The following is a 21,918-nucleotide window of genomic DNA, read 5'->3' on the forward strand; positions in this document are numbered from 1 at the left end:
CGCCGCCAGCCGCCGGAACGAGGTGAGACGCGACGGGGACGCGCGCCCTACTGCGCGCCCGGGACCCTCTTCAACTTGAGTGGAGCCGGCGGGGAAGCCCCTCGGGCACCCGCGCCCCTTCGCTTCGGGGGTGGGGGGTGGGGCCGCCCAACCCTCGCTGGAAGGAGGGGGCGGGGGGCGCATTTGTCTCTAATAAGGAAAGACAAAGACATCCTAGCTGCCTCGGCTGTTCTCGCATCTCCGCTCCGCCCGAGGCAGGGCGGGGGGTGTCATTGCCCGGCTCCGGTCACCCGCCTGTCCTCCGCAGGTGCTGTCCGCTGCCACCATGACCGAGGGTGCGCTGGCAGCCGACGAGGTCCGAGTACCCCTGGGCGCGCCTCCCCCTGGCCTTGCGGCGGCAGAGGCGTCCCTGGCGAGCCCTGGGGTGCCGGGGCGCGAGGGAGAGCGGGGGTCCGAGCCCAGCGCGTCGCCTCCCGAGAGTCCGGTGGCTGAGCGCGGCGTGGAACTGGGCACCGACGAAGAGCAGCCTGTCCCGTACCCGGCGCTGGCGGCCACGGTTTTCTTCTGCCTAGGGCAGACCACGCGGCCGCGCAGTTGGTGCCTCCGACTGGTCTGTAATCCATATCCTTGCCGGGCCAGTGGGGTGCAGGGTTTCGGGGCTCGGGACTCCCTTTGCGTGCGCCCCCGCGTGCGCCTTTCGGTAGCTCTGGCTTAGGCTGGGCGTGCGGGGACGTAGGGCAGGGGCGCAGGGACAGCACTCTTCTGAGAGACTCTGGGCAGGCTTTGGGAGGGCAGTGGGTTCTTCATCTCGAATGGAGTGTCTCCACTCCAGAGCCAGCTTGGGACTGGAGAGGGTAGAAGGGACGTGGCAAAGCCATTTCGGGTTTGGTGGTGAACGTAAATGGCAACGAGGGGAGATCTCAACTCCTTGTGTCCCCTTGGGTGGAGGCAGGGGAGGGGAATCCTCTCCTCTGTGGGGGAGGGGGCGCTTCCTAAAGGTTTGGCCTGAGACAGGCAGGACCTTGGCTGGGGAGGAAAAGGTAGAAAGGAGCTAGAGTAAGGGGCTCAAAGTTTTCAGATTACGCCTCTTAGCTCTGGAGACCAGCAGAGCTTGCGAGTGGTGCCAGGTTCGCCGGTCCTTTTCCACTGAGAGAGGTGGTGACGTTGGTTGTGAACTCGCCTTTTCAGGCTGAACTCTGTGTTGGGGCTGATCTAAGTCATGCGCAGCTGGGGGGAGAAATGGAGGGCAGGGAGGAGCTGGCACTGCACACTGGAGTGCCTTCTCAGCCCTTCCCTGGCTAGGGAGGAAGGGGCAGCCCTTTCTGCTCCTGGTGAGACTGGCTGAGACTTTCAAGAAGGTTCGCGAAGAGGGTTGGTCAGGGCTAGGGGCATATCTGGGATGCATTAGTCTGCCCCCACCCCACCCCCCGCCAGCAGGTGGCCTTTGACTATTAACCCCTGTGCATGCCTCCCACTGGGTCTCCCAGTCCCTCAGCTGGTGGCCTTAGTGGGCAGATTGTGGGTGCTGCTCATAAATGCCTCCACCTGGGTCTGGGGATTGGGTAGGTGGCTTGTGGAGAGGGGTTATAGTACTATCAGTAAACTTTGCCTGTCAGAGGTGAGGAGACAGAGGCTACATGAGTAGTGTGTGTATACACTTTCTCTACCTTGTGTGTTTAACTGTATAAATATTAAATACAAAAGAAGAATCTGTACCAAAAAAAGTAATAAAGCCCGTGTTTCTCTTTTCTCAAATCCAAACATCGAGTGAGTCAGACTCATCTCTGCTTGTTAGAGGAGGATGCTGTGGTCTGAGAGATGGTGGGCTATGGCCAAGGGCCTGCCTCTGAGCATGGCACCAGGCTCCAGGGATGCCCAAACTGGTGTCTGCTGGTGGATGGTCACCACGAGTGTCAGAAGTTGGGCATGTGGCGTGGGGCTGACCTTGTTGAGGTAGCTGTAGGTCATCTCTCCAGAGCCCAGGCTAGAGGTGACTTGGCTACTTTGCTTTGGGGAGAAGGTAGGTGGGTGTGATGGGCAGTGAAAGGGTCAGGAAGGGACTGGAGGGGGGCTGGCCTTGTGCTGAGCCCCATATGTCCCTCATTTTCAGGCATGTGCACACCAGGCAGGGGGAGGTCTGGATTTTCTCTCTCCTGACAGCCCTGTGTCTGTTTGCTCTGTCCCCTTGAGGCTGAGACATATTTGAGCATGACCCTGGTGTTCCTGGTTGGTTGTGTCTCTGAGGACTTCCAGCAAGGTTGTTTGCATTACTTTGTGCAAGGAAGGTGGGAGCTGGTTGGCCTTGCACTGATGGGATGAGCCCTCCGGGATGAGGATGTAGGACCACCAATGCCCGTGGTCTCTTTCCTGACCTAAGGAGGCAGATGCCCTTGTGGCCCCAGAGGGACCTGGGGGTTGTCAGCCCTCATAGAGAGGACCTGAAAGAGCTCTGTGCCAGGGAAGATACAGCTGCCCCGTCCCTGTGGGTGGGACCATCCCCTGGTGTTCCCAGGGCTCCCTTGGCAGGGAGAGGAGGGGTCCTTTGCCTCTTATTCTAGGGCAACTTCCCTGGTTGCAAGTGATGGGTCTTCCTGCAAAGGCAGGCTGGGCACCCCACCCTCCTTGGTGTTGGCATCTTGAGACAGTTTGTCCTATCTCTGAAAACTCGTGCTTTGGAGTATCTATTCACTACTTCGCAGGGCCCTGGGGAGACATTGTAAGAAGAGCTCAGACTCCAGGAACTTTTTACTCTTGGCCTCAAGGAAACCCCACATCTACTGTGCAGGGTATCAGGGCCCTGGCTGCTTGGAGCCAGGAGACGGTGCTAACTTTCAGCAAGTGTCAGGCCCAGTTTGAGGATATGTGTTTGGGCCTTAGAACATAAAATAAGGTGGCAGGTCTGGCCAGATGGGAGGTCAGCTTACACTGGGAAGCTGGGCTGGCTGGGTTCTTCAGAACCCTTCAGACTGCTGGGGTGGGGGACATCTTTGCAGGAGGCAGCTGGAGGCATGGGTGGTCAGTATGGCCCAGGCTTTACTACGGACTGTGCAGTGTCCTGAGCAAGAGGGTGCTTCCTGGGCCTTGATCTTACCCCAGCAGGTGGATGTGGTATTGGCAGGGTCCTTCATCCCTTCCAAAGAGGGTAACTCGAGAGAGAGGGATAATTGGATTTTCTCATGGATCCCTTGCTCAGTAAAGTTACTGCACACTCTACTCCCCAGAGTAGGGCAAACTCCCAGCTGCTGTCCACCGTGCCCAGCCCGAGGCAGGATCTAATCAGAAGTTGGAACACAGGAATGGACCTTCCTTAAGCCCTTAACCTTTCTGGTGTCCCCCCAAGTAGGTGGTCCTGGCATAGATGAACGTGTATCTTCTGGTTTTGCCTTAAGGTTAACTCTGATCCGAGGCAAGGGAGCTTCCAAGGACGGCCTTTATCCTTATTGATTTACTTTGCTTTTTAAAAATATAATTGTGTTAGAACTTTTGGGGCAAGTGCTGTTTCTCCTACTCAGTTTATTTATAGAGGAAGGTGGGTGGGATGTGTGTGTTTTGCCCGCTTGGCTGGGTTATGTTCTGCCCGGGCTCCCCTTGGGGTTCCTGACTCCACATGTGCCTGCAACACAGCTGCTGGCATCCCAGCACCCAGGCAGGGCAGGACAGGGGACCCTGCTTTGATTCCTGAAAGAGCAAAGGAGGTGGGCTGCAGGTTTGCAGGAACTAGAAGGTAACCATGGGGCACTTTGGGATTTAGGGGTAGCAGGGCACTCTAGGAAGAGTCTAGGCATTGAACACCTCACATCACAGGGCTCTGAGAGGACAAAGGATGTGCCAAGGTCATCTGGCTGCTGAAGGGCAGAGCTAGATTGAACCCAGCCTGGCTTCCAAGTCCAGAAGTTTGGCACAGCCTTATCCAGACAGGGTGGGTGTTTGGGCTGGCCTGGCCTGGCCTGGCCTGAGTGGGTCTCTAGCAGTATCTTTTAAGACTTGACAGTCTGGGGCTATCATACTGCCTGGAGGCTGGCGCCAGCTTCTGAACTTGCAGCAGGCATGGGCAGCCCCAGTAAGGGCGCAGGGAACTGTTCTGGAGGCCAGTCCCTGCCCTGTTTCCCACAGGCAGGCCTGGTTGGGATGGAAGCAGCCTTTATCCCCCAGACCTCATACCCTGTGGTCTCTTGAGCACTTTATCCTGAGTTACTTGTCTCAGCAGATTTGGGACATCTGAACATCTGAGCTGGTCTCTGGAGCTGCCTCGGTTGCTGAAGGTCAAGAAACCTGAGCTGGGGTCACTCAGGAAGGTGGGACTTGGCAGAAGTCCCCTCATAGACATGGGTGGGATTATGGGGTGTGAATGCAGAGGAGGCTTGGCCTTCCTCAGCCATTCTGGGATCCTGTGCCATGGAGGCATGTGCACACCTCATCTGATGGGACAGAGGAGAGTCACAGAAATGAGTATTAGTCTATGAAGTCACTGCCTGACATCATGGTAGTTTGAGGCACTTTGCCAAGTGAGGCAGTGGGACACACACTGGCTCAGTGTGTGGGGTGCGGGCAGACTTGTTCCCTGCTTCTAGGGCTCACCTTGGGGCTAGGAGGCAGCCCCCCACCACAGGAAACACATCAAGGAAGGAGAGACACAGACAGCTGGTGACAGGAGTGTGGGGGTCCTCGTGGGGGGGGGGGCATTGCCACTGAGAACTGGAGGGACTGGCTAGGCAGGGGAAATGGGGGCACTGGGACAGGGACTGGGGGCATCTCCCAGGCAGAGGTCCCTTGATAGGCAAGAGACTCACTCACTTGGGGACACACACCCATGTGATGTCATCTCTCCATCTTGTCTCCATCTCATAATGGAGGGTGATGCCAGCAAAGCTGAGTGAGCCTGCAGAGGAGCTGCCCAGTGGATGTAGGGTTATGACATGAGACTGGGTTGCCACAAGGGAGGAGGAGGAGACAACTGGGCCAGGCCTGGCCATCCCGCCTTCCAAGACCCCCTTCTGTAGCTAGGGCTGACTAGGTTTATTACCTTGGTGCATTTGGGAAGAAAGGTTTGCAATGGAGTGACACAGTGGGTTAGTATACCCAGACCTCCTGGTGCCCTGTCCATACCTGGGCTGGGCCTCAACCTGGACTGTGCAACATGGTCCTGGGTTTCACTGCCCTTTGGTAGCTCGGATAGCACCTGTTTCTCAATTGCCCTTGGCCAGGGGTGAGGAACCTGCAGCCTTATTTAGGGTTCATGTGGCCTTATAGGTCCTAAAGTGCAGCCCTTTGACTGAATCCAGATTTTATAGACAGACCCTTTTATTTTTATTAATATATTTTTGTTTGTTTTGTAATTTTATTTTTAAAATGAACATATTTAAAATATCAAAGAATAAAACAAATTTTAGTAATATGCTCCTCCCAGATTGACCAGCACAACTAGAACATTAGCAAGTTGTAAGGACTAAATTGATGGCTGCTACGCTCATGATTACCCTGCTAGACTGGAACCACTATCACACAAGGCTGGTTGGTGAGTTTATGGGGGTCAAATATGCCAGTCTGCTACCAGCTTTTGACAGTGGTGCACTTTGTTTCAACTTGAAGTAGAATTTGTGAATACCTGCGCAGCTCAACAGTATTTTTTTAAATCTGTTTGCTTAAGAGCCCATCATGTCAAAGAAGACCAAGGAAATGCTGAAGGAAAAAGTTTTTTAATGACGATTGGGAATTGCAATATTACATTTCTGCTAAAGATAAGATGCTATGCTTGCTTTATGATACTGTGATGTCAGTGTTAAAGAAATCCAATGCTCATCAGCTTTATAACACTCATAAGGACCACAAATATTTTAAATTAGAGGGAGAGGAACGAAAGGTGGTATTGTAGAAATCAAAAGATGAAAAGCAAATGCAGACAGTTCTTTCAAGCAGCAATAAGACCTGGAAATAACACCACTGAAGCAACTTATAAAGTAGCTTATTTGTTAAGGAAAAAAGGGAAGCCATTCAATGATGTAGAAATTGTGAACGAATGCATTGTCAAAGTTGTAGGATACTTGGACCCTGATAGTATTTCAAAGTGCAAGCAAGTGCCTCTTTCAGGGAGAAGCATAACTGATTGGCAGCATAAATTAGCCTTCAACTTAACAACTTCATGTGATAATAGGAGAACTTCCATGACTGACCCCCTCCCTACATTGACCACCTCCTGAGTTAATCACCTAATTTTCATAGACCAGACGTGTGCCACATGTATCTGTCAGTAGACCTCGGTCTTTTTTTTTTTTTTTTGAGACAGCCTCAAGCTGTCGCCCTGGGTAGAGTGCTGTGACATCACAGCTCACAGCAACCTCCAGCTCCTGGGCTCAAGCAAGTCTCCTGCCTCCACCTCCCAAGTAGCCGGGATTACAGGCGCCCGCCACAATGACTGGCTATTTTTTGGTTGCAGCTGTCATTGTTGTTTGGTGGGCCCAGGCTGGATTTGAACCCACCAGCTCAGGTGTATGTGGCTGGCGCCTTAACTGTTTGAGCCACAGATACCGAGCCAAGACCTCGTCTTTATGTTGACCAATTTGTTAGTCCCTTGGATGGTCAATTTGCAGAGGTTCTATTGTATGTTTCATTCAACCACTTTGGATGGATCAACTGATGCTACTGACTTGGTGTAGGTTTTATACTTTGGGTCATAACAGAAGATTTTCTTTGCTATAAAGAGTAACTTGCTTTGGGCAAGCTTGTGAACAGAACACAGGGAATGGCTGTCTTAAACAACTTTCAAGAGAAATGTTGTGAAGTTGGCTTGCGTTTGGTAAATTTAGTATATGTACAAATGGTGCACCTTCCATGACAGGAAAACATGAAGTGTCTATTGCAGATAAAAAAGTATTAATAGATTTGGGTGCTCTTATTTCTTTGCTTTGTATTTTGCATCAGCAAAATTTCTATGCTAGAGCTACTATTTTAAGTGACAGTTTGCAAGAAGTTCTAAGTATTAACTATATCTGTGCAAATGCAACATGGCATGGTCAATTTTGAACATGCAAAAGTTGGGACGATCAGATATCCAATGTGGATTTGCCATATCATTCTATGCATTAGCTGTCACAAGGACTGTTAGCCAAAACTTTATTTCTGTGAGAACAGATAGTTAAATTTTATGAAGAAAAGAATCAGCAATATGAATTACTGAAAGAAGGTTTCTATAGAAGTGCAGCATTTCTGTGTGATACCATGTCAAATCAAAATGAATATTTCTTTGTAAGGTAAAACTAAGTATGTGATAGGTGACAAAAATCCAAGCATTTCAAAAATGGCTATCTTTTCAAAACACTTCTTCAAAAGGAAATTTGGGGTGAACATTTTCCCCAGGATGATTTATGCAAATCATTTGAAGAATACACAACCATTACAGACCTATTAATTGAAGGATACAATGAAGAGTTCACTGACTTTGAGAATCATGACATCATATTTGAATTAGCATTTCAGCTTCACCTAGTTGATATCACCAGAGCACCTAAAGAACTACAGATGGAATTGAGCTCTCCATAGATGACATTTTAAAGTCATTGATGCTAAGAAAGATATGATTGAAACATGGAAAAATGCAGTAGAATATCTACACTTTCAGCAGCATACCCTCCAAATGCTTTGCTTTTCAGCTGCTTACTGCTGTGAATCTACAGTCTACCTAATCCAAATCAAGACACCTTCAAGGTCACAAAGGACTGATACTCATCTGGAGAATCAACTAAAACTCTGGACCTCCATGCTGCAACTAAATATTTAAATGCTTTCCAACAAAAGCATACACAACAAAGTTATTAAAAGGTTAGTTAACTTTAAAATTTAACAAATAGTTTTCATTTTTTGAAATTAAGTACATAGTAGAGTTTTACAAAATGCACATTTTAAGGGTAATTGTGGTTTCTTGGATGGTCTTCAACGTGGGAAGGTTCCATAGCCTTGGCCTTGCCTGAGCAGGGGGCCCTTTCACCCCTGAGGGTAGACGGATTCTCTGAGCATGGCCTTCAGTTGCATGGGGGCCATTGCAGCCCCTGTCCTGGGGCCTTGCATGTGCCTCCCAGCTAGACTCTGGGGAGGCTCCTATGTGGAAAGGGAGGCTTGGGGGATTCTGGGTGGTGGGCCTTGGCTGCTTCATTCAGCAGGTGTTCCTGACTAGACCTGGGTTCAGCCCTGGCAGGACTCCTGTGGAATGCCCGGGTAGGCACCCACATTCTATGGTAGAGTGAGGCTGGCCTGACCCTGGTGCTAAATGCAGATGGGGACCCTTTGGAGAGTGGGATGAGCTGGATAGGGAGCAGTTGGGGGCTAAGCAGTGGACAAAGGTACCTTGGCAAGCTGTGAGGAGATATTTGAGCTTCGTGAGACCTGGTGGGGGTGAGCCAGGAGTATCCAGGCAGAAGGAATGTCCTGTGCAGAGGTCCTAAAGCAGACAGAGTATATCCATGTAGCCGATGTGAAGGTGAAAGGCAGGGAGGGCTGGGAAGGGAGCCCAGCAGAGGCCTCTGGCAGGGGTACACACAGCCACATGGCAGCCAGACCTGGAGCCTGCCCTCCTGGAGCTTGTGGAGCTAAGATGAATTGAGGGTGTCCAGAGAGGGTGACAGGCCAGGTGGGGTACTCAGGGGAGCAGCTCAGTGAGAAATGGAGGAAAGATGGCAGAAAAGCAGGTGGAAGGCACCAAGAGGCAAAGCTGGGATGGGGACACCACCAGTGTCCCCGTGACTTTGAGGTTTGGAAGGTAGGGCTGGCACCAGCCCTTCAGAAAAAACCTTTAGGCCCAAGAAGTATCACCTTCAACTCAGACTCTATTCTGGCCAAGGGAGCCAGCAGGGGCCCTCCCTGGCCCAGTGGAAAGCTCAGAGATAGTCCAGGTACTCCCTTGCCTCTGTGGAGGCCCATAGGCGAGGTGGCCCAACCAGGCCTGGCCAGGTACCTATTCCAGTGTCAGGGTGCAGGGAATGCAGGAGAAGCGTCAGCTTGTCAGATGCTCAAGATGAATCCAAAGCATCTGGCTTTACTTGCCAAGTCTATGCCTGGCCTGTCAGGTGAGTATTATTACCTTTGTTTATGCAGGTGTACCCAGGAGGGCAGTTTGCCAGCTGGCCTACCCTGCCGTCTTTCTCCTCTTCAGCCAGTGGCTGTTTAACTCCTTGGCGCAAAGTGGGGCTGCTCTTCACCCCTCCCCAGGTTGATTTCATAGCTTGGAACAACTTGGTCTAGGAGCCCAGGATGAATTTCCAAGCAGGAGGTCAGGGGCTGACTGCCTATCTTGGGTAGAAATACTAGGCCTGGGCACTTGATCAGAGACGGAAGTCAGAGGTGGGGATGAGAGTCCAGGTGCAAGGCTAGGGGAAGGCACCTTGCAGGCTCTAGGCCCTGCTGGCTAGGGAGAGTTGGCAGTGGGTTTGGGCACCTTCCCCAGTGCGCTGTGCCTACCAAGGATAACAGATGGGACCGAGTAGCAGCTCGTCGTTTTGTCAGAACAGTCCTCGCACAGCAGACATGCCTTGGAGGGTGTGCCACCACGTGGCTTCTGGGCATCCCTGGCCCCCATACTGGAGCCTCCGCCAGGAGGAGGTGGGTCCTGGGTGGCAGGGAGGAGCAGGTGTTAAGAGGCGCTGGCAGTGCCTGGAGGTTTGATTATCAGAGACAGCTGATGAGTGCTGAAATGGAGTGTTCCAGGCCTCTCTGGTAATCTCGCTCCCACCTCCACACTGCTGGGGCCCTGTGATCCTTCCATAGCCTGGCACAGCTTCCATCTCACAAGGCAAGCAGATTTTTGGGGGCTCCTGGGGCATCCTCTTTTCTCAGGAGTAATGCTGAGGAGGATTGAGGCCAACAGTGGAACAGCCCTGGCCCAGCCTCAGCCTCGGCCCTGGAACTCCTTGCTTGGTGGGGAGGGTACTGGTTATTCTATGTTGCCCTCAGGATGAGGAGGCTCCTTAGCACAGGGGTGAGTGCCTGATGGCTGGCCCTGCAGATACCTGCTGGTCCTGCTCCCAGATACAGGCCCCAGGCAGGCCAGGTGGACTTGCCTGACCTGCACTGGCTGCAATGTGGGTGTTCCCACCATCTGAGGCAACTGAGGGGCAGAGTTGTTTCCTTGCACGAGCCGTGTGGCTAAAGCAGGGAGTTGACTTTGAGGCAGGCACTTGCTAGGTGGGGGTGATACTGGGGTCATGGGGCCGGGAGCCCAGCAAGCCCCCAGGCCTGCTCAGAGCTGGGGGCTGGGCCAGTCCTTCTGGGTGAGCACAGTTCCACCCTGCCTTCTGGGTCTGGGCAAACACCAGCCGAGACTTTGGTGCTGTGCAGTGGTGTTCTGGATGGCCGATGGGGCATAGGCCCCCAGCTCTGAGCAATGCACAGGCCTCCTAGGGTCCCTTTGCTGCAGGGAAATTCCACACATTATTAAAATAGGTGCAAGGGTCAGGGGGCAGATTGTTCCACAAGGTGGGAAAGCCATCAGGGTAGGCAGACTTCATGGGTGAAGTCCATGGCTGGCTGGTGGATATAAGCTCTGAGCCTCTGCTCTGGCCCTGTCTGGTCACTATCCAGGAGTGGTATGTCACCTTCTGGGCCCCCGTTTTCCCATCTATGAAGTGGGCCTGTGGTCCTCAGTGTGTGGTGAGGACACAAGCGGAGCATCCCTGGCCCCGCTCATTCTTTATTCATTGTCTCCAGGTAGCAGTCACCTAAGCGCCTGGGGCTGGCAGTCTGCAAGGCTTTGAGGGGAGGGCCTGATGTGGGAGGCCTATGGGAGCTAGCAAGCCTCCAGGTTCTCAGGAATCAGGTGTGGGCAGCATTACCACTTGCAGGGGTCAGGGCAGGGCTGAGGCTGCACACAGCATTCCTGGTACCAGGTGAGGTCATGTTCAGAAACTGTGCCCTGCATGATGGCAGGATAGGGTTCATACTGGCCCTGGCAGCCAGCAAACTGAGAGAAGCACTGGGCCAGTGGTGTTGGGGGGGCTCAGCCGAGGTGGGACCTTTACCTTATATGTGGGTATCATTTCAAGCCCCTGGCAGAGGCATGGCATGGGGAGGCTAGTGGGGCAGGGCAGCCACACCAGCCAAGGATGTGGAGGGTAGTTGTCACTGGCCATGGTATGTGGCCTGGCGCAAGCTTTGTTCTCATGTGCTGATACACACAGGGTGCAGTGCTGGGCCAAACAGGGGCCACTCAAAATTCATGTCCACCCCAAACCTCAGATTGTGGGCTTATTTGGGAATAGGGTGTCTGTAGATGTTGTTTAGTTATGTTGAAGTTCTGTTGTCCCAGTGGGCCCTGGATTCAGCAGCCAGCATTCTGATAAGAAGAGGAGCAACAACAGAGACCAGGAAGGAGGCCTTGTGTTTGTAGAGGCAGAGCTTGGGGCAACACCAGGGAGATGGGACAGGTCAGGCTGGGCAGAAATCCGAGGGCCTCCAGAGCTTGTTTCTGTTATACTCTAGGTGCTGATGCAACCAGAGATGTGCCACCTGCCGCCCTCTCGGTTGCGAGTGGGGTACATACTCCAGGGATGCCCTTCCACAGCAGTACTGCACGTTTGAATGTGCTTATGGGAGTCATCCCTTTTTTTTTTTTTTTTTTTTTGCAGTTTTTGGCCAGGGCCGGCTTTGAACCCACCACCTCCGGTATATGGGGCCCGCGCCCTACTCCTTTCAGCCCTTTTATAGTGCATAAAGATCGGCCCCAGCAATGTCAGGCTCCTGAGCAAGGAGTGGCCAGGAGGGGCCCATGAAGGCCAAGAAGCCTAGGCCTTGCTCTTTGCACCTAGTCAGAGGCCCTGCCTGGCCATTGGTGCTGCTGCTTGGGATAGGGTCTCCAGGAGGAGCCAAGCTTCCTGGGATCGAATATGGGGGGGGGGGGGGCGTGTCCTCTGTGGGGACAGAGGCAGGAAACACACAGACAGGTGAGGAGTGTCTAAGCTTTGGGGATGGTCCCCCAGAGCTGTGGTACAAAGGCAGGGGCATGGCTGGAGGGCAGGGGTCCCAGACCCCTAGCACAGCTGTTCTTGTGGCCTTTCCGTGGGAGTGCCCAGCCCTGAGGTCACCTTGGAGCTGTCCATGGCCGCCTGTGGGGTTGAGGAGTGCTAGCCAGGTGCTCCTGCCTGTCTTAGCCTGATCTCTGTATTTGCTCTTGGATTGTCACCCACCACTCTTCTTTGTTTTGGGTGAGTGAGGGCCAACAAACCAAGTGACTGCCACAGCTCTGCACAGTCTTTGGGGTTGAGCCTGGCTCCAGGGTGCCAATCTGAAGAGGTAGCCCCTGCCCAGCCTTACCCGCGAGACCTTGGTGTATCAGGGAGACAGAGGCAGTACTAGGGACTGCTGGCACTGAGCCAGGGGTCTTCTGAGGGCCTCTTAGATGTTCTTCTGGGGTTCTCAAGGGATACTAGTCCAGTGAGGGGCGTGTCTACTGCACAGCTAGCCTGTGCCTGGAGCTCTGGGAAGCCCAAGACACACAGCCCAGCTGGAAACCCTCACCCAGAAGCCGTGAGAGCAGCCACCTGCCAGAAACATGTTGACAGGTAAAGGTCCCTTCCTGGGCCACTCAGGGGCCACACAGCATCATCCCTGCTACATTCCTGTCTTTGGAAGCAGATGCCAGCCTTGAAGAGGTTGGATGAGTCAGCCTGCATTAGTGCCTCATTTAAATGGACAGGCGCTCCTGGGCTGCTGGGCAGTTTCCAGCCCAGCAGTCTCCCATGGTGGCCCAGAACACTTCTCTGGCTGGTAGCATCCGAACCACACTTGCCTCATCAGAGCCCTCACAGGCCAAGCCTAAGGCTCATGATAGCTGCAAGGGACTTCTGGCAGGGTGGTGTGCTGCCTCTCCCAGGTGAGAAGCCAGTCCTGCTGTGGCAGAGGTGTGATGTCTCAATCTCCTCCCTGCCCTGTGCGTGGCCTTGGGGTCCTCCCATCCTTTGACCCTTAGATCCCCAGTACTTAGGTGAGGGGCCACATGTGACCCGGCTGCCTTGCCTCAGAGCAGCAGATGGGGCTTGTCCTGTTGGCTCTGTTCCAGGGTCTGAGACTCCCTGGCTTCTGCTGTGTCTGTATGAAGCAGGACACAGGAGTGCTAGGCACCCAGGAGGCTAATGGAGACCACAGATGCTGTCCTTGGATGGGACAGGCAGAGACCTGGGCCCAGGTCCCCCTGCCAGAGAAAACCCAGGATGCCTGGTTAAGCTTACATTTCAAGGGAATAGAGAAGAATGCTTTAGAGTCAGGCAGCCCTTGCAACTTTTGGGGCACATGGTACCCCTTGGTCAGGATTAGCGGGTTTGGGCCAGGATCCAGCAGCTGCCTGGAACCTCAGCAGCCCTGACTCTACATGTCCTGAGTTATCTATTTGAATGCTGAGGTGGTGCTGAATGACAGACGCACACAGCACATACCCAGTATGGTGGGTCCCCCAGACACAGGGACAGGCAGGGAAGCATGGCATACCCATGCCCCAAGGGTTGCTTGTTCTCACACCTGTGCAGCTGGCAGATGTGTGCCATGGTCTCTGAAATGGTATGTGGGGCCCCAGGCCTGTGACCTGGCAGGAGCATCCTTCAGGTGTCTGACCTTAGGGTGGCTTGGTGCCCCAGGGTTCTTGGACATGAAGGGAGTCCTGCTCTGGGATGGGATGAATCTTGTGGAGCAAGTGATGCATCAGGGTGATATTTGGGTGGCTGGGCTCCAGTGGGTCAGCCCAAGTGTTAGGGCACAGAGGGTGTAAGGTCGCCCCTGGGAATGCTGCCCACTGACCACAGTAGCACCATTGCTGGGGAGGCAGAGTGTGGCAAGGCAAGAGGCGCATGTGCCATCTACAGGAACATTCTGTGGGTTGGACACCGTGTTGTGGGAATGGCCTGCAGGGTGTCTCACAGATGGTGGACCTCAGACCACAGTCTTCACGCTTCAAAAGCTGGGCCTGTTACACGTCCTTTTCTGATACTCCACAGCCTCTTTTTTGTTAACCTACCATTGAAATCTGGGTCACTCAATTAAGGAGGGAGAAGAACAGCTCATCCTGAAGGAGTCCGTCCTGGTTCTGCCTGGCAGTGCTCCACAGAGCCTCTGAGCAAGGAGAGACTATGGCCTAGGGGCATCCAGCCTTGGGGGTCAAGAGTCCCAGGGAAAGACCTGGGGGCTGCACATCCGCCCTGCCAGGTGAGGCGGTCAGCCCCAAGGACCATCACTGACAGCCAGCAGGTGGGGGAACATGTCCTCCACTGCCGGGGCCACAGCTCTGGTTCCATCGCACCCCCCCCCCATGCCCAGCTCTGCAGTCCTGGCAGTGTGCCAGCACCTGCGGCCACTACCCTGCCAACACCTCTTATCCTTCCCAGACTTTTGGGGCTGAAAGCCAGTCTCCTCTTGTCGGGTGTGAAAGTGCCGCCACATACCACTTGTGGTGTCTGCGTGCTTGTGTTTTGTTGCTCCTAATTGGGTAATTGGCTGCGTCTGGTGCCCGACCCTGAGGCTGTTATTACCCTTGTGGGTCGTGAGTGCTGGGCACATAGGCGTGCAGGCTTTGTCCTTTAATCATGAATTGCCACGTTCCTGTGCCATCCACTTCTCCACCCTCTGCTGGCAGGCAGGCACTACAGGGGACTTGTTCCTGTGGGGGAATTGGACAAGTTAGCGGCAGGGATTTCTGCTGCCTAGGAATCTTTTTCTTCAGGGGTCAGGGAGGGCCCAGCCTGGTGCAGGCTGCCTCAGCACCCTTGTGTTCCCTCCCTTTTCCAAGCAGTTTTATTGAGATATAATTCATAAACCATATAATTCCCTCATAAAAGTGTACAATTCTGTAGTTTTACTGTATTTGCATAGTTCTGTAACTACCCTTGCAGTAAATTCCAGAACATTTTCATCACCCCAAAAGGAAACCCTGTGCCCATTAAGTCACTCCCCAGCCCTCTCCCGCTGACCTGCTTTCTCTCTGTGGATTTGCCTGTTTCCTGTAAATGGAATCACACAGCACGAGTCTCTTTGTGTCTGGATTCTCTCACTGAGTGGAACGTTTTTAAGGTCCATCCTTGTTGTAGTGAGTGTGTTTCAGAGCTTCAGTCCTTTCTGTGGTTGAACAAGATGCTGTAGCAGAGGGGATGATGTGACGTATATCTGCCCACCCACTGACTGTTGTTGCCAACACTACTGTGAATGCTCCTAAACCAGGTTTGGTTTGAAACTTGGTTTCAGTCCTGGGTACATACCCAGGAGCGGAATTGCTGGGTTAGGTGGGAACTGTTCAGTCATCTGAGGAACTGCCAGGCTGCGTCCCACACAATGCCTACTTGGTGACCGCTAACCTCTCCCACCTGACTTGGGTTTCTGACCAGGGGCTCTGCACTAGCTTTGGCAACCCCCCCAGGCCTGAGACTGCAGCTCCCCCTCCTTGCAGACACCCCAGAGTTTTCCCTATGGGGTAGGAAGCCCTTGCCCAGTGGGTCTAGAAGAAGTATCTTAAAGGCCACTTGCCAGGTTGAGTGGCCCTTCCAAGAGTCCTGGCACACAGGTGTGGCCGGTACAGATGCCAGGGCCCCAGCTACTGGGTGGGAGCAGGCACCCAGGCTGCAGGTGGGAGAGGCTGGCGCGTGTGTTTGCTCGCATCCATTCTCTGGAGAATTCAACACCCACACTTGGAATAAAAAAAAATTATTAATGAGCTTGGTGAGGTTGCCATGGGAACCTGTTGCTAATAAATCTCTGGGGTTTCCTTTACCTTTGCTGAGTGAGGACGGCCAGAGCTGTGCTGAGCCACGACAGGTTTCGACTAATGGGGTTGCCATGGTAATGCCTGTCGCTAATCCCCAGCCAGCCTTGGCGGGGAGGTGCCGCTGCCCGTATTATATAAAGCAATTTACGGGTTCAAGGCTGCTCCTGCTTAGAGTCCCAGAGGTCCTCCCTGGCTTCTCAGGCCACGTCCACCTCTCCTCTAGAGGCCACTTGTGGGGTCCCCCAGATGCAGAAAGCAGGGGAGATGCCGAAGGCTGTGTATTGGGAGTCCTGCTAGCAGGAGGGTTCCCCCGATGCCTGGGGCTCTGCTGGAGGGCAGCTTGACCCAGGGCTGTCATCCATACCTTGTCTGCCCCCAGCCTATGTGGGAGCAGGTTTTGTGTGGATCCACAATGACTGGCCCAGAGATGTGTTTGGAGTGGGGGCACCTGTACCCCTGATGGACTAGGACTCCCAGGGCATGGAGGTGGAGAGGTGATGGTGACTTAAGAGGCCCTATGCAGTCAGTGGGAGACATGGAGGGGACACCCTGCAATGGTCTCTGTTCTACCCTCACCTTGACCAGACCACATTGTGCTGGACATTTAGAGGCCTAGGGATCCAGTCCCCTGTCTCCTCATGGGAGGTGGGTGCGTGTGAGGCTGTGCAAGCCCCAGGTGCGAGGAGATCTGAAGCAGATTCCCCTTCTGCCTGGCCACTCTCTGGGGCATGGCTCTAGGCTGGGCCTGAGACATAAGGGAGTCCCTGAGTGGGAAGGGCCCACTGAAGGCTGTCTGTAGCCACCTACCCAGGTCTACCCTCTGCCACGAGGATCCCAGGGCAGCCCTGTTCCCCACCTTCAGGGCCCTCAGAGCTATCCCACTCTGAAACTCCCTGACTAGTGAGCTTTGGAGCCAGAGCTTGACACAGGGCTCCCTGAGGTGACACTTGGTCCCTCAGCAACTGCTGAACAAGCTTACCTAACAGCTTCAGAGAGGGGGAGGCCACCTGGTGGTGGTGTTTACAGGTGGCTGGGGCCAGAGTCATGGGCTTTGGAGAGTCCCCTGCCTGTCTGTGGTAAGTCTGCCCACAGTAGGGTTTGGGGGCAGTGCCAAGAGGGTACTTCTGCCTGGGGCCTGAGTGCAGTCTCTGGGGTGCTTGGTAAATATACAGATTCATGGCAGCAGGAGGCAGAGGAAGGTTCCAGATGGCAGGGCACATGGCACATGCTCCAGAGTGTGCCTGGCCACACGTGGTCTTCCCACCTCCCAGCAGGGCTGCAGGGTGAGGGTGTGCAGTGGTGAGGTCACTGAGACCTAGGGCCTTGGCCCTGTCTGTCCTTGAGTCCCTGAGCCTAGGACATAGATCTGTTGACTTATTCTGGCTGGGTGCTGGGTTGGACCTGTGCTGGGGGTGTGGCAGCCTGAGAGGGACAGGTGCATAAGGCCCATGCCCAGCCAGTGGCTTTTGCACCTCCTCTGCCTCTGCTGTGTGGTCAGTTGGAAAATCTCAGCCACAGTTACCAGATACTTCAGTAGCCCTACTGTGGCTATAGCTGAGAACCCAAGGATGTCAGTGAAGGGGATAGAACAACCCCACCCCAAAATAGACCCCCTCACAGCTTAGGAAGCATCTCCTTCCTCTCCCTCCCAGCCTTGGTAGACTCTGCAGGGGTCGAGACTCCCAAGCTTAGCCCCCAAGTGGATCAGCCCTCAGCACCTGCCAGGCTGCCCTCTCCCCCCAGCCTCTGCTCTGGCCCTCTGCCCAGGTACCCCATATGAAGCAGTCCCTCAGGGCCTACCCAGCACCTCCTGCTACCTCCTATTGCCTGCTGTCTGGGAATCAGGAGACCCCCTCCCAATCTCTGATACTTGGGTCCCGCTCCTGCGTTGGGGCCCTTCCTGAGCAGGACCGAGTGCAACCAGAGGCATCCTGCCCAGTGGCCCCCGGTTGTGGCCAGGGCTCCCCACACCTGTGTACATCTCCTGGCCTCCTTCTTGGTGGGGGTCTTCTGGTCCCAGGGCCACACAGCCCATGCTCCCACCTCAGTCCAGGGTCTTGTGCAGCCTCTCTGGGACCAGAAAGGTCCTGGCCCATTGCAGGATTTGGCAGGTGGTTTTGGAGGGAGCCATCTGGCCGGTGCTTGTCCCAGGGCTTCCTCTACCCCCTCCCAAGCTGCTCCCAGCCCCAGGGTAAGCAGAGCCAGGCCCCTGTTGTCACCAGATCTTTGGCCCCTGCACGCTGCAGAATTGTGTTAGGAAGTTGGGGCCCAGGCCTGGGGCGTCCAGGGCAGCTCCCTGTACATTTGAAATATGGCCTGCCCGCTGTTTGAGACCTAGGAATGTTTTAATTCCTAATTTAGACTGTTTATGTGCAGAGCTGAAGGCCCAATGGGAAGAGACAGTGTGGGCTGAGCCCTCCCGCCCCCCAGGGTGGCCTCCCATCTTGGTGCTGCCAGCTGCTGGGTGGGTGCAGGGTCTGCCCACCCCAGCCAGCCCTGGGGGCATCTTCACTGCAGGGGTGGAGTTGCCCCAGGCTGGCTGGGCACCTCTCACAACAGAGCCCTCTTTGTGAGGGGCAACCCCCTCCCCAGGCCTCTCCCTGGGACAGGACCTGAGGCCATGCCACGGCAGGCCACAGTGTAGCAGGGTTCTAGGGGGAGGAATCTGGCAGCCTTGGGCAGACTCAGCTATTGGCTTGGGGTCAGAGAGGAACACAGGGTAGGGGTGGAGCCTGGGATGGCTGGACTACTCTCAGCCACTACAGGAGCACTAAGAACCATCTTAGGATCAATGCTGTCTCTCCCACTTTAATTAGAAAATATATTTCTTTCATCTGCATGTAATGATCCAGGGAGGCTGGAGCTGGGTATCATGTTGGCCAAGTCCACATGCCCCTGGGCCCACAGCACACACCCTCTGGGGAGGTAGTTTCGGAGTCGTGGGAGCTGAACTGAGGGCTGATGACACGTGCATGTGGTCTGCATGTTCTGCTTGTGTTTGGGGGGCTGGATTGGTCCTGTGGTTTGTAAGTCACAGATTGTTCCCACATTACTCCCTGGCTTTGTGGCTCCCATGACAGGTGTGTAGGGGAGGGAGGTTGGGGAAGCGCTTAGCCTGATGCCCTCACATGCCTGCTGGCCCCCATCAAGTCTCTAAGGAAACCTAGCAGCTGATGTATAGGGGTGACCTAAGGACTAACCTGGGGTGAACCCCAGGCCCTGTCCCTCCCTGCCCCTCCCCTCACTCCTATGCACGCCTGACCCAGCCAGCTGAGCCTTGTGCTGTCCACCTGGTGCTGACCCATGGCCTGGCCTTTGTCCTTCCTGAGCCCTTGCCTCTCCCCCTCACCTAGTGCTTCCCTGCCCTGCTGAGGCCTCCACTGGGCCCTATGCCACCCAAGACCCCATATTTGTGGACATCTTGGGGCAGCCACCCTGTGGTCTAGAGCTGGTAAAGGCCTAGGATGTGGGATATCCCCAGGGCTTTGAAGCTTTGCTCCTTAGGCAGCAGCCGTGTTCTCAGAGATAGGAAGGTACAGAGATCATGGCATAGACCCTCACACTGTGGGTAAAAGCAGTGTAGAAGTTTCTGGAAGTGGTTTGAATTGAGACCTGTAAGGAGGAGGGCTGTGGCAGGTTTATTTCCCAGGCTGAAGTGAACTCTCTTACCTGCCACCAAAACAGAGGGACAACAAGCCTGCTTTTGTCCTTGAGAGCCACTCTGGCAGCATTTGTGTCATTCCCATCATGCCCTGGCCACTCCTCCTTGCCCCCAGGACTACCCTGGGCCCTCCTGATGCCTCTTCAGCCCATCAGCACCTTCAGTGGTCCCTGGGCCCCTGGGTGGGCTGCCACTGTCCCAGGCCTGGCTCCATTGCTGCTGCTCACCTTGGTCTGTCCTGGGTCAGCCTCACACACTATCAGGGTGAACAGTGCAGATCCCTGCTTATCCCTGGTACAACCCTGCTCCTCCCAAGTCCTTGCTAGAGCCAGTGCTGGATGAGCCAGTAGGAAGTATCCATATATGTGGGCTTCATCTCAGGCCGTGCCAGCTCAGGTTCTGGCATGTCTTTGCCTTTGCCTGCAGTAGCCGGGTGGCTAGGATGATGCTAAGTGGGGAAGGCCCAGCAGCAAGGGTGGCTGTACCTAGAAGGCATTTGGCTATGGCTCTTCCTTGTCCTTCCTGCCTGGCAGTGCCCCTGCAGCCTGGTGGACAGTGGGGGATGGGCATCCCCCCCTCCCCGGACGCATCACCTTGGCCTCACGTGTCCTTGTGGGAAGGACATCTAGTACTCCTTCTGCCCCTCACCTTGTGGGGCCGGTGGCTCCAGGGCTGCTGGATCCCACATCAGGCCTGGCCCTCCCCAACCTGGGGAGGCCGTGGTGTCCCTGGGCAGGACACACATAAGTGTATGTTGAGTCACGTGTGGCCCTGGCTCTGCAGTGGGAGGCCTGAGGCATGGGGACAGCAGGTAACCTGCTTGCCTGCGCTGCCCACTGTGCTGGTTCTTAATGGCAATTCTGGGATCCCCTAGTTAAACCATTTGTTACTAAGGTGGCCAGTTTCTTCAGAACTGGCTTCCTGCAGCCTCAGGGACAGGGAGCCACACTCTGTCCAGCAGGTACACATGTGGGGCCAGGCTGGGGGCCCCCTTCTTGTGGGCAGCCAGGCAGCAGCTTACATAACTTCTCCATTTAGAATCTCAGCCTGTCAGGCTGTTGTGCCTGAGCAGGGGCTGGGGTCGGCTGCTGGGTGCCCCCAGAGGGCTTCTTTGAGATCTGCAGACTACTGGCTTTTTCCCTCTGCTGTCAGCTGAATCTACACTTGGCCTGGGCACCGCTGTCAGGACTGGCCCAGCCTGTGCCAGACCTTGACTAATGATCCAGGGACATGAAAGGCTGCAGGCCCGGCTCCATGTGTCATGGGGCTAGGAGAGCCAGGAGGCATGGGTACCTCCTGATGTTGGGGGTGAGGTGTGGTTGTTAACTGGGTGAATTGAAGTCCTGGGCAGCAAGGAGGTGCCCTGACAGCAGAGCAAGGCCCATTGAAGGCACGGGGGTGCAGCATGCTGCTGGGGAGTGGTAGACCAGAGCCCCCATGGTGCGGGATACTTTTCCAGGGTATGGAAGCTTTTTGAAGGGCAAGGATGTGCCCAGTACCCAAAGGAGAGTTTTCTGGTGGCCACCAGCAGCTGCCCAGCCCTGGAGCCAGCAGCTCTCAGCTGTGACTATCAGGACCCTCCTTGCTCACACAGGGTGACTGAGTCCCCAGGAAACCTCTGCTATAATGTGGTTCTATCTTTTACTTTTTTAGTATTTAAAACTAAGAAACTTAAAAAATAATTAGCCCTTTATATGTTGATGTAACATGTTCTCATATGAAATATGGTCCTATTTTCCACAATAGAAAACTTTAGTGGCTCGGCGCCTATGGCTCAACCGGCTAAGGCGCCAGCCACGTACACCTAAGGTGGCGGGTTCGAATCCCCAGCCCGGACCCGCCAAACAACAATGACGGCTGCAACCAAAAAAATGGCCGGGCGTTGTGGCGGGCGCCTGTGGTCCCAGCTACTTGGGAGGCGGAGGCAGGAGACTCGCTTGAGCCCAGGAGTTGGAGGTTGCTGTGAGCTGTAATGCCACGGCACTCTGCCCAGGGGGACAGCTTGAGGCTCTGTCTCAAAAAAAAAAAAAAAAAAAAAAAGAAGAAAACTTTAGTGAGTAGAGAGGCTTTGTCTTAAGGTATCACAGGGCTGGGGGCTGCCGAGGCTGCCAGGACATCTAGGGAAACCCATCAGAGGGTGCAAGAGGAAAAGGGCTGAGGTTCCCAGCACTCACTGCCACCAGCTGTGGGCACCCCAAGCCCTCCTGGGCCAGGCCTGGCCAGGGAACCTGGGAAGTGGCTAGCCTAGCCTGCAGAGCAAGGGGTTGTGTCCCTTTTGCATCCCATAGGGAAGGCCCCAAGGTACTCAGGTCTGTTGGTCCCTCCCCCCCCCCCCAGCAGAGGCAGCCAGCACCTCACAGAACACAGAACAACACGGAGTTGGGGAAGGGAGAAATGCCCCATTGTTAGTTTTTTTTAAATGACTCAGACAATTCACAGAAGCTTTCCTTTTCCTGCCGGCTTCCAAGAATTCCACTCCAATGTAATGGATGGAGTTATTAGGGGATCGATGCAGACACGGGCAGCTGGAGGA

The 21,918-nt window shown here is 54.6% G+C and overlaps 1 protein-coding gene across 1 annotated transcript in view; it reads left to right on the top strand.

The window, feature by feature from the left end:
* Positions 1 to 18: 18 nt before the first annotated feature.
* The window catches only part of CACNA1H (calcium voltage-gated channel subunit alpha1 H), a 60,795-nt gene continuing 38,895 nt past the window's right edge, over positions 19 to 21,918 (top strand). Inside the window, exons 1-2 of the mRNA XM_003790762.2 lie at positions 19 to 22; positions 308 to 621. Of these exons, the coding sequence (XP_003790810.1) occupies positions 326 to 621 (296 nt within the window). The 5' untranslated portion in view covers positions 19 to 22; positions 308 to 325. The remainder of the gene's footprint in view (positions 23 to 307; positions 622 to 21,918) is intronic.

This window comes from Otolemur garnettii, unplaced genomic scaffold, assembly GCF_000181295.1.
Source record: "Otolemur garnettii isolate 467f Iridium unplaced genomic scaffold, OtoGar3 scaffold00044, whole genome shotgun sequence".
NCBI lineage: Eukaryota > Metazoa > Chordata > Mammalia > Primates > Galagidae > Otolemur > Otolemur garnettii.